This window comes from Malus domestica, chromosome 16, assembly GCF_042453785.1.
Source record: "Malus domestica chromosome 16, GDT2T_hap1".
Classification (NCBI taxonomy): Eukaryota; Viridiplantae; Streptophyta; class Magnoliopsida; order Rosales; family Rosaceae; genus Malus; species Malus domestica.
In genome coordinates, this window is record NC_091676.1 from 3,444,388 (window position 1) to 3,456,388 (window position 12,001).

Genomic DNA, 12,001 nt, shown 5'->3' on the forward strand with positions numbered 1-12,001 from the left:
AAGTTTGATTATTGATTGAAATTTGAAAGTTGTCGTTTACATTGGGAGCCAACGCTTATACAGACATGAACTCAGCCTTGAAAAGGCTCAAGAGTCTTTGAAACAAACAACAACAATAATCATTCGTGAAACGAAAAGTCCAATTTTTATTGCAGAATTTAAATGCGTTTTTGGAAGCCTAAATTGCATCGAATGACTAAAATTCCTTGTACTTCACAGCAAAGTGGTGCGTTTGAATCAGGCTATCATTCTCTTTCCAAAAGTGTGTCATAAGTCTAAACTGGAGTTCGAACGCTACATCTTGAAATCTCTGCTACATCTCTTTGTTTTCATTCGCTCTATTTCGTCTTCAATCCATTTGCTCATTTGTTCTACATCATTTTTGTACTTACCTCATTCTTTCATTTTTTTTCTTTTCTAGCCGAATGATTGAATAAAACAAAGAATTAATAGACTAATAAAGAGAAAAAGTGCATAAAAAGAAACCAAGTATGCGCATAATTCGAGTGAAAATTAAATCACAACACTAATTTTTTTCCTTCAAAATCCCATGATTGTTTCATGATACGAACTGCAAAGGAAAACTTTCCATTCATATAATTACAAAAAGATCCCGTGATCATCTGATCTCTCCCTCATGCGCTATCAAAGAGGTAAAAAGTAAAGCTCGACACTTTTTTGAAAGTCATCTTCCCATATAGCTGCATAAACATCCCAAAACGGCAAAAGTCTCTTTCCCTTGTATCACTTTACATTGAGAGAGCTTTCACATAACAAATAGACTACACAGTGGTAATGAACTTGCAACTTTGCAATGAAATTTCCAACGTTAACATGATCCAATCGTCAAAATATTTTAACACTCAAATTATAGCACGTTTAAACTTAATCAAATAGGCTAGCGTGCTTTCAACTCGACCCGAATTCGAGTTTTTGCCTCGTAATTTAGATGAATTTTGTCTAGAAGAAATTGTCAAAGACTATGAGTTGGTTTTGGATTTTGGAGAATAAAAAGTTTCAAACTCGAACCACCACGACCTTCTTTTTCATAAGTAATAAGGCATCTCGTTTTCCAACATCCCAGCTGAAATACGAGGAAAAAACATCTATACACAAAAACCCACACTACCTAAAATTTTGAAGCATAAAAACCCACATTCTTAATTAGCTCCAAAATTTGAACAAAAAAGAGAGATATATGGAGAAAAACCACCCAACCTCCAAATTTTCATGACTCAATCACATAATTAAGGAGAATATGGATTAATCAAGCCTAATTATTTAAGCTAAACTCTAAGCAGATAAATGCTAAGCTCAGGACCTCCAGAGCCATCAGGGTTCATCATGTAAAATGCCTCAGAGTCCTTGGACCCCGCAACCCTCTCAAACTTTGCTCTCATGTACATGAGCTCCCCCTCCGCCCCAACGCCGTCGTCACTCGCCGGCAGAACTCCCGCCCCCATTGAAATCGCCTCCAGAGCTTTCAGCACCTTCCACTCCTCACCGCCGCACTCCCGCTTCATAGCAAAGCCGCATTTCTTCCCGTTGCAGTAAGTCCTCCACAGCGGCTCCTCCAGCAACTTCAAACCCTTCTTCTCCGCTTTCTTCTCCGTCTCCAGCGCGACCCGCACCAACCCAGATGCCATTTCTCGCACCAGAACGCTCGTCGGCGTCGCCAGCTCGATCAGGAAGGCAGGGGGCGACTTGGGTTCGTCTTGAAATGCCAAATGAACATGTCCGCGGCGGTAGCCGAACAGAGTGCCCATCACTCTGCGGCCGAGGACGGGGCGCTGAGAGCGGTGGCTTTTCCCAAACACCGTGAGAGCTGAGCGGAGCTTAGAGACTGACATTAAAGAGTGTTTCTTTGGTGGGATTACTGCAACTTCTGCATGGACGACTGGGATTCTGAGCTCCTCGTGATCATCTTTCTCCGATGATTTCTCGGAGAAATGTGAGTAGCTTAAGTTTAGTATTCCCTGGTCGTCGTCCACCTCGTCCTCGGATTTCTTTTTCCAGTGGAAGTACCTCCTGGAGAAAGAGAAAGATGAGTCGTGAGGGGTCTTTGCTGCCATGATTGTCCTCATCTGGGAAGTTTTGGAAGAGAGTAGAGAAACAGGGGAACACTGATAAATTTGGTTGGTTTGACTCAGAACTCAGAGGGAGTGATGGGAGAGAAGAGGAGGAGTAAAAAAGATGGAAGATTTTGGTTGTGTTGTGTGTGTTTTTATTGTTTGCTCGTAACGCCTTTTGTCATGATCTTCGGCTAACTTTAGAAAATCCTGACAAAAAGAAGGTGAGCAGACCCTACCTACTGTTACTAGAAGGAAACATGAGAGAGAGAGAGAGAGAGAGAGAGAGAGAGAGAGAAGAACAGGTGAAAAGTGAATTTGGAGAGGGATGGAAATGGACAATTGATGAAAAGATGATTGATTTAATTTGATGGGGGAAGCAGAGGAGACAAAGCCTTGTGCTAATTCTTTGAGTTGTCCTCAAATTTAAAGTTTGATATCAAATTAACAGAATATAGCGTAAAATTTGAGTTTTAAGTGAAAATTTTCAGTTTTTAAGTGTGATTTATGAATTATATGAGTTTGATTCCTATAAATTAGTGTCATAAGAATCAAGCTTAAGCTATCTTAAACCTATATTTGACAATCAAATTTGCACAATTCTTATGAAATATTATCATTACTTGTCACATGCAAATCTTAATTTAGCACTTAGATATATAAAGTATATTGTTATATTAAAATATAAAAAGGTTTCTACACAAGTGTTAAACTGCAAATGCCCTGCAACGCCTACATTGTGCATAAAATCGAGTGCATTTTTACTCACCACCTTATTAATTATTGTTAGAAGAATTTAAGTTTCAAAATTCGTATAACAAATAAATAGAGAGAAATGCTAAGGCAACTTCAAAATCTCTATAGATTATCTGTTACCTTATAAAACGGGTTTATAAAATGTTTCACTATTAAAAAGTTCCATAACATTTCTATTAAATAAAATTCATCCAACAGGTTTTTTTTTATTTTTTTGGACAATAAAAATTCATCCAACAGGTTATGGTGCAAAAGTTGTTCCCATGAAATAAGGCCTGATTTGGTACTGAAGTGATTCTGAAAAAAGCTGGTATAAAAAAAAGCTGGGAGCTGTTTTTGTGTTTGGTAAACATTCAGCTTCAGCTTCAGTTTTTTTTCACAGTTTTGGGTGAAAAAAGCCAAAAACAAGAAGCTGCAAAACCCAGCTTTGAAAAATCGGTTTTTTTTTATATCTGTTTTACATAAAAGTTTACCAAACACTATAATACTGCCTTTTTTTTTCAAAAGCACTTTTACAAAAAAATTTACCAAACACTCTGCTGCTTTATTTCACAGCTGCTTATTCTCACAATACAGCAAAAACAGTTTTTTTTCAAAGCACAAAAATATCAAACCAGCCCTAGGGGTTTGTGAGTGTACGTGCGTGGCATGGCCATGGAAAGGGAGGCTTGACTGACTCTTGCATTGGAAACGGTAAATGAAGCCACATGCCCTTTAGTCCTTTCATGTCCCTACGACGAGCAACAATGTAACAGCACAGGGCTGCACAGCTGCACATGGACCCAGGAGCCACCATTAGCCACCGTAATCTTTGGTGTTCCAATTTGTTATCTACTATTTTACTTTGTTTTGTATGGTTTGCATGTGAATTCGTTTTAGTTTAGGATACTGCAAGGGAGATCAAAATTTTAAATCAAATTTTGTAAAGTAAATAATATGATTGTTAAAGATTGAATTATTACTTAAGTGTTGATTCACATACTTATTTTCTATTTTCTATTGATTCACGTACTTAAGTGTTGATCCATCATTTATTTACAAATTTAGTCTCTTTAACATTAACATTTCGTTTATCCCTAGTTCGATTAAATGATTGGTCTGATAGTTGCAAATATTGTGCAAAAACAGTAGTTTTATTAGATTCAAAAGCTGCTAGTTTTTTGGCCATCTTCAAATTTTGGATTATCTATCACCTTCCGTTAATCCTCAAATTTGAAGGAGCATTATTCTTTTGAGCATTATTGAACATGCATAAGGGGATTCTCTTATGCATCATCTTATAGGTTTTGTTAAAACTTTGAGAAATGTCAAGAGGATTCTCTTAAAAGTGAAATCTTTATGGATTATTTATCATTTCATGTTTTTGACACAATGTTTTACACCATTAGCATGAGAATTGACGTTAAACTATAAGGTGACAAATAATTTATGAAATATTTCACTTTTAGAGAGCCCCTTAGCATACCCTTCTCTATAACTCGACAGAAGTCCACATTTAAGTATATACTAGTTCACACTAGGCCTAATTATCCAATCATGATGGTTAATCACATTGAGCCAATAAACTTCTTTCTGCCAAACATGCTAGATTGGCTACTTATTACCATCATTAACAACTACCTAATTAAGTTGAATAGTTTTAATTTGGAAGATCCCTAGGTAAGAGGCCAACTTAGAATTTTGTCACACACCATGAACATGTGAAGTTGGACTATCTATTATTTAGGTCAGAACTGGTTGAACTCTGGGGCAGCATCCTAAAGGCCACCAATCCACAGAAATTTTATAAATTGACCGACCAAATATTGTCACGGATAACCTAACAATGATCCGCACCAACAACTTGAAGTTAAACAATAACGGATTTAGTATTTTAGATATAACCACTACTTACATATTTAATATTTTTGTTAGCTCGTCATCATGCTATGCAAGTGTCTCTCTACCACAGTGGTGGAGAGGAGTGTTCTCTTACATCATGCCGTGTGTTCAAACCTCGTCGGCTCTCTAATTTAGCATATAATCTAAATCTATTGCTAGACCAAAAAAAAAAAAAAAATCATCATGCTTTTAGCATAATCTATGATAAATTATATGTTTAATATATATATATATATATATGGATGTCCAAACAATCTGTCCTTAAAAGTAACACATTCTGTTACATTGAGAAGGATAACACAAGAAGAACTTGAAATGTAATCTGGTTAACCAAACAAAAACAAACTTCATCATAATCCACAATATAAGACCAAGGTCTTGTTTAAAACTGATAATAGGATGATCAGAATCACTTACGTGAAGGAGCAACTATTATGTGCTTATTTATAAAGTCATTTTAAGTGATTTTGTTGGAGAAGCACATGAGACATCTTCAAACGATCTTCTATCTGATTTTTTTGTGAAGCATATATATGGGAGGGTTTGAGGAAAAATAAGAAATCGAAATATCCGTTGATATGTTATCCAACAGAAGTCATATCCTGGTGGAGTACAAAGGTGTTTTTATCATGAATGTGCCTTTCATAATCATAAGCGTAGCGTATCACTAAGGGAATAGTGTCCTTAACCCACACACGGTTGTCATATTCCTTCAAAATCCACAACTCAAATGACCTCTCATGTCTAAACCTCTCCTGTTCAAACGGCTTATTTCCATACACCGCCACATGTACATCACATCCTCCAATGTGTGACAATTGGTTTACTTGAGGAACAAATCACTTGATTATTCAGTGATGTGCAATTCGAGTAAATTAAGAGTCCAAGTTAGGTAAGAATTGTGGAGTCTTAAATCATTGCAGCTAATCTAGGAGAATCATCTAGAGGTTCAAATACAAAGATATTGCATCATGATAGGACTCAACCAAGGTGATAGGGTTGACCTTTTTAGCTGTTAATAGGCCGGCTAATAAGGAACCCTCATGGTATATAAATACTAGGTTAAGTCCCTGCTTCCATACATTATTGAATTCCTCAGAATACTAAAACCTATTCATATAGTAGAGGGATATTTTGGAGTATTGGAAGGAGAAGACAACCTAGAGTTCATCAATGGCTTCATCTTCATAACCATGTCTTCCGAATTCTACAGATAAGTTCAATATAATTAGTCGATCTGTATTTCATATTCATTTGATTTATTTGTGATCCTAATGTCTTATTGTTGTGATTTCAGAATATGTCTTACACTCACATCAACTACGCCCTTTGTGGTAAAGCAATTAGGAATTTAGGAAATCCAATGCAACGATCTGGCAAGGGGATCACTCTGAATTTCTCATCTTTGCCTTTGTGGTAAAGCAATTAGGAATTTAGGAAATCCAATGCAACGATCTGGCAAGGGGATCACTCTGAATTTCTCATCTTCAACACCAAACACCACTATAATGTTTTTCTTCTCATGCATGGCACCGTGGAGGCACTACACACTTTTCTCAAACGGGCAATATATAGAATGTCAAGGTTAACGTGCAATGGCCTGCCCTGCATGATGGATTCCTGCCCAATGTGAAAATACTTAGCATTAACCTATCTTCGAGCTTGGAATGATACACAACTTCGATAACCTTATACACGCTTGTTGCAGTACTGGAAGTTCATTTTATTACTGGGAAGTTTGGTACACTCTCTAGTGCTTAGATTAAATATAACGGCATCCTCAGAAGAAGAGTAGAACAAGCCGTTGATACTCACGTCAAAGAAAGAGTATCCAGTTGAATATCAGAATACGCAACAAACAAACGAACTAACTGAATATAAAACTTTATTAAATGGAATTGCCAAAAAGGCTACATGAACTGAAAAGATACATCTTGACTGACTTATTGAAATTAACTAATACAAGCACTGCTATACATAGTGAAAACTAAAGCAAAACCTTAATCCTTAACGGGCAAGAAACTCTAAATCCTTGGCCCACAAGAAAACCATAAACAATAATAAAATAACTAATTTTTCAACATCCCCCGTCAAACTCATGGCGGTACACATCATGAGTTTGCCAACAAGCAGATGCGGATGCAAGCTCTGTTAGGCGAACACGACAAAGCAAGCTCCGTTAGGCGGACACGACAAGACAAGTTCCGTTAAGCGGATAAGGCAAGACAAGCGAGCAACGAGCACTTCAAACGAACAATTCAAGCGAGCAATTCGAGCGAACAATCAATACTAGCAAACTAGAAAGCAATTTCCAATCAACCAATCATCACTCAACAGCAGATTCCAACAGCAAATTCAACATAGGAGCATGAATAAAAAGCATATGAATGCTCTCCATCACTAAACGAACGGATTCCCATACCCCATTAGCAACAACAAACATCAGGCACTCCAATTTATTAACATGCACACAACGTCACTCAAGCGATCACCAGTCCAAACACTCAAATGATCGTCGTGGTAGGCAAGAATAATAGACTTTCTAATACAAGAGTGTAGGCTTCAATCAACAAATGCAGAGTCGGCTCAACACAGTAGGCCCACGTGGGCCTCATGTCAAAACCAACCATCATTTTTCTTACCTTTGCCTTTAATTATTCTGGGGGCTTCCTTCAATCACGCAAAAACCTTTCTTCTTTTCTTCCTAGGGACTTCCTTCAACCACGGTGCAGATGGTGCAGGTCATTGATCAAGTGGTCTGGAGGTATGGTGCGAGTACGAGATTGCGCAAAGTGCAAGGCGAAGACGAACTCGATCCGAGTTTGTGGTTCTCGGGTCTGGGCTTCGTCAAACAAGTGATGGATTCGTGGATGTCGAGTAGCAGCGGTGGTGAATGTAGAAGACAATGAATGCAGGTGGTTCGAGAAGATGGTGGTGCGGTGGTTCAAGCAAGCGAGGTTCGAGACAGGATGATGCAGGTGGGATGATTCAGTCAGGCAAACGAGGCAGCGGCAGTTCGAAACCATGGGATCATACAGCAGTAAACAACAGATTAAGGCTCCGATAGCTTGGTGCAACAACAAGTTCAATTTTTTTTTTTTTTTCAACGACAAAACCCTAATCTAGGTACAAAGACAAAACAAACTACAACCAAACTGATATCCGGTGACTGAAAAACAAATTGATACCACCAAGAACAGATCAACCCCAAAGGATCGAATCTACTCTGATACCAAATTGAATATTAGATTGCGCAACAAACAAACGAACTAACTGAATAGAAAACTTTATTAAATGGAATTACCAAGAAGGCTACATGAACAGAAGAGGCGATATCTTGATTGACTTATTGAAATTAACTAATATAAGCACTACTATATATAGTGAAAACTAAAGCAAAACCTTAATCCTTAACGGGCAAAAAACACTAATATCCTTAGCCCACAAGAAGGGGTGTGCTATCCACACACCCCTTTTTACTTCTCTCATATCCATTATTGATTTCTGTCATTTGATATTCTTCAATTCATTCGATCGAACGGCCGAAAATATTGATTTCTGTCGTTTGATCTTCTTCAGTTCATCCGATCGAACGGCTGAAAATTAAAAGGGTGTGAGAGAAGTAAAAAATGGTATGTGGATATCACATCCCCACAAAAAAACCATAAATAATAATAAAATAATAACTAATTTCCAACATATCCAGCATATGGAATAATGTCTGCAAGTGGGGTGACAGGTACTGGAGTCATGCTTTGTTCATCTATTTTTTAGGAGAAGTTCTTCCCCGCCAGGCGCCAGCGGCCTACATTTATAGAAGAATAGGTTGGGTAGTGTTTTTTTTGTTGTCGTAGTGAAAGTTCCAGTGAGCGGTCGTAAAGGAAGGGTTGCGGATGTGGGAGAACCAAGACTTGCATACGCACTTAAAGCGGATCATCAGTGACTTAATTGGCAGCCTGGGGAGTATGTGATTGCATACGATGTTACTTGGAAACACTGGCTCACCAACCTCCACATTACAGTCGGTGGGGAAAGAAAAATTTACAAGAGAAGAAGAAATAAAAAGGTATGGAGAAGGATGATCATGCGACTGTAGGGGTTTGACCTAAATCCAACTTGGTTTCGGATTTGAACTTCGCTAGGAAAGGAAAGAGGCTTTATTTGTACGACGAGGACTCCTCTAAATTAGGGTAGGATATGGGGCTGGTGCTTTGTGCTACAAAAGGCCTAAGGCCCAAACAAACAAGGACTTGAGTAGGATACGACCCAGGGATATATATGAAAAAGGAAATAACACAGACACGACCAAAAAAGAAATGGAAATACAACAGCAAGCAAAATAGGAGTGGTCTGATATTTATTTTTAAATAAGACCAAAATTGTGTGTGTGTGTGTTTTTTTTTTTTGTTAAATGCCTTACACATTACTTATTAAAGCATTGTGTAGTTACGGTATTAGTCTATCTAATCATTATTTGGCTAGAGTATTATTTTCTTGCATTCAAGTTTAAATTTACCTCGATAAGTCAAAGTAATTTAAAATCTTATAAGTATTTAAAAAAAAAGAGTAAATTACATAGAAACCCCTTAAGTTTGAGGTTTATTACAACCTCATACAACATCTTTAAAACATTTCACTTTCATACCTCATGTACTATTTTATTTCAAAATAACACCTCCATTAGATTTTCCATCCAATGGTCTGTTAAATGCTGACGTGGCTGCCACATTTGTGCTGATGTGGCTGCCACGTGGCAATAATAATAATTTTTTATACATTAACAATATTATAATATTAACCCTATTATTTAAAAAAAAAAAAAACCACAAAAACTCGAACCCAGATCCCCTTCCCCTTCCCCACATCCCACCCCCTCATCTCTCTGCAACTCAACTCACATTTACAAAATCCCTTCCCCCCACCCCCGACGACCGCCTGCTTCCCTCGACGACCCACCTGCCTTCCCTCTCTCCCATTTATCATTTTCCCTCTCTTCGAATCCCATCACCAACTGGGGCTTTCGCTGCACTGCCATTTCTTCAATTTCTTGGTCTTCACCATTTTGCTAAGAAAAATCAGAGTTCCAGAAAGCCAAAACAAAGAACGACCCACCTGCCTTCCCCCCTCCCATGCGCGCGACGACCCACCTGCCTTCTCCACCCAGGAGCACGATGGTGCTCAGCGACTGGGTCAGTTTCATCATGGGAGCCCTCATCCTCTCTCTCTCTCTCTCTCTCTCTCTCTCTCTCTCTCTCTCTCTCTCTCTCTCTCTCTCTCTCTCTCTCTCTCTCTCTCTCTCTTCCTCTCTCTATCAAATGCGCATATGTTTGAATTGGGTTTATGAATTGTATGTGAAATTGATCGAATTTATGGTTTTTTTTGGTAAATTAGGGGTTTGAAAATTGCCTCTGACAGCTCTGTGTGGGGTGGGGGGGTTGCGGGGGAGGTCGAGGTGGGGTGGGATGTGGGGTGTGGAGGGGATGGATGGAGGGGTGGAGGGGAAAAAGAAGAAGGAGAAAAAGAAGAAGAGGGATGAGGGTCGTCGGGCCGGGAGGGGGACCTGAGGTGGGTTGCTGGGCGGGGGGTAGGGGACAAATTTTTATTTTTTTTCTTTTCTTCCTCCCTCTTCTTCTTCTTCTTCCTCTTCTTCTTCTTATGTGTCGCTGGGGTTGGGGGGGGGGGGTTATGGACAAATTTTTTTTCTTTCTTTTCTTCCTCCCTCTTCTTCTTCTTCTTCTTCTTCTTCTTGTTCTTCTTCGGGGAGAAGAGAGGAGGAGGAGGGGGGTGAGGAAGAGGAATGAGGTTTTTGTGAGGTGGGTGGGGTGGGGTGGGGGAAAAAGGATCTGGATTTGTTTTGGGGGGGGGGTTGCGAGGAGATGGATGGGTTTTAATTTTTTTTTTTAATTTTATAATTTATTTGGAAGATTTAGGTTTTTTTTTTTAAATTAAAATTTTTTGTTTGCCACGTGGCACAAATGTGGTAGCCACGTCAGCATTTAACGGACTAATGGATGGAAAATCTAACGGATGTATTATATTGAAATAAAATAGTACTTGAGGTATGAAAGTGAAATGTTTTAAAGTTATTGTATGATGTTGTAATAGACCTCAAAACCTGAGAGGCTACTGTGTAATTTACCCTAAAAAAAATCATATAGTAATAAAATTGGTACAAAAACATAATCTCTTTAACATTACCTTTTCAACTTACCATATATTTGTTTGCAGTTGACAAACTTCCATCCTACGTCAACATGAGGTCCTGATACCAACGGCACTCGTTTTTCCATTTGCTTATGATTGCCATGAATGTTCGAACTTCGTACTTTCTGGAAGAAGTCAAACTTGGCTAAACACGTCGGCACAGCCGCAAATATTACGTTTGGTCAACCACATCTTTTTTATCTAAATCAAATTCTCTGTAAAATGTAAGTACTTTCGAGAATAGAAGGACTTGGTTAACTACCTAGTGTCCCAATTCATTAATATATACACACACGTGTGTGTGTGATCTATTTCCAAATTTTGCTAATTATTTTATCATTTACCATGCTATTTTAAGAGAAACGAATATCAACACCACATGCAAATTAATTAGAACCTGCAGCATTCTCAATTCTCAAACATGAGAAAACATTTTTATTGAGGTAATCAAATTAATGGTACAAATTTTGTGGACAGAGTACTTATAATGCATGAAAAGGATTAAATCCGGAATCCACCGCATTCTGCAAAGGGCGAAAGAGTGGTTTGGGTAGATTATCCCACTCATACCAACCCCAACCATCGCACATGTCTGGCTCCACATTCTCGGGCTCTTGATCTGGACTTGCCAACATTGCTCGCACATAAATCCCTACGTAGTGGTACAGCTTGCCTTTGTCTTCGAATATGTTGTTTGTGACCTTCAGCACCTCTATCTTCTCGATGTCCAGCCCAGTTTCTTCCTTCACTTCTCTTGCAGCACACTCCCCAAAGCTCTCTCCTACGCAAACACAAAAATACAAATATTTGGACTTGTCAGTTTGGGTGTACATCCATTAGAGGGTTCGTTTGTAATTTGATATTTGATTTTGCGTGCCTAAGTAACTTAAATATTTACGGAAAAACTAAGATAAAGAAAATAAAACCCTATCCAACACGTATTTACCGAATTCGAGGTGGCCACCAGGGAAGGAAAAAGTGGAGTCGCCAAGAGAGGAACGGCGGCGCCCCAACATCACCGTCTTCCCTTTCAACAAACTCACCACCACTGCCACTTTCGGCACCGCTCCCTGTGTTGTTCCGTTAACCAT

At 38.6% G+C, this 12,001-nt stretch overlaps 2 protein-coding genes across 2 annotated transcripts; both read right to left on the bottom strand.

Moving 5' to 3' along the window:
• Positions 1-1,015: 1,015 nt before the first annotated feature.
• Positions 1,016-2,404, bottom strand: LOC103402737 (protein MIZU-KUSSEI 1). The gene has a single exon (XM_070815743.1). It carries the CDS (start codon positions 2,082-2,084, stop codon positions 1,287-1,289), a length of 798 nt encoding a protein of 265 aa, XP_070671844.1. The 5' UTR covers positions 2,085-2,404; the 3' UTR covers positions 1,016-1,286.
• Positions 2,405-11,392: 8,988 nt separating this feature from the next.
• LOC103416618 (geranyl diphosphate phosphohydrolase-like) lies at positions 11,393-12,001 on the bottom strand. The gene is made up of 2 exons (XM_008354853.4): positions 11,857-12,001; positions 11,393-11,691 (listed from the first exon to the last, which is right to left on the bottom strand). Exons 1-2 carry the CDS (start codon positions 11,999-12,001, stop codon positions 11,393-11,395), a joined length of 444 nt encoding a protein of 147 aa, XP_008353075.3.

What these genes read in the sequence shown, in the direction of transcription:
- LOC103402737 (XM_070815743.1), bottom strand. Translation starts at nt 2,084, where the DNA reads ATGAGGACAATCATGGCAGCAAAGACCCCTCACGACTCATCTTTCTCT.
- LOC103416618 (XM_008354853.4), bottom strand. Translation starts at nt 12,001, where the DNA reads ATGGTTAACGGAACAACACAGGGAGCGGTGCCGAAAGTGGCAGTGGTG. An exon ending in TGGTGGCCACCTCGAATTCG is followed by an intron (nt 11,692 to 11,856) that starts GTAAATACGTGT and finishes GTGTTTGCGTAG; the next exon opens with GAGAGAGCTTTGGGGAGTGT.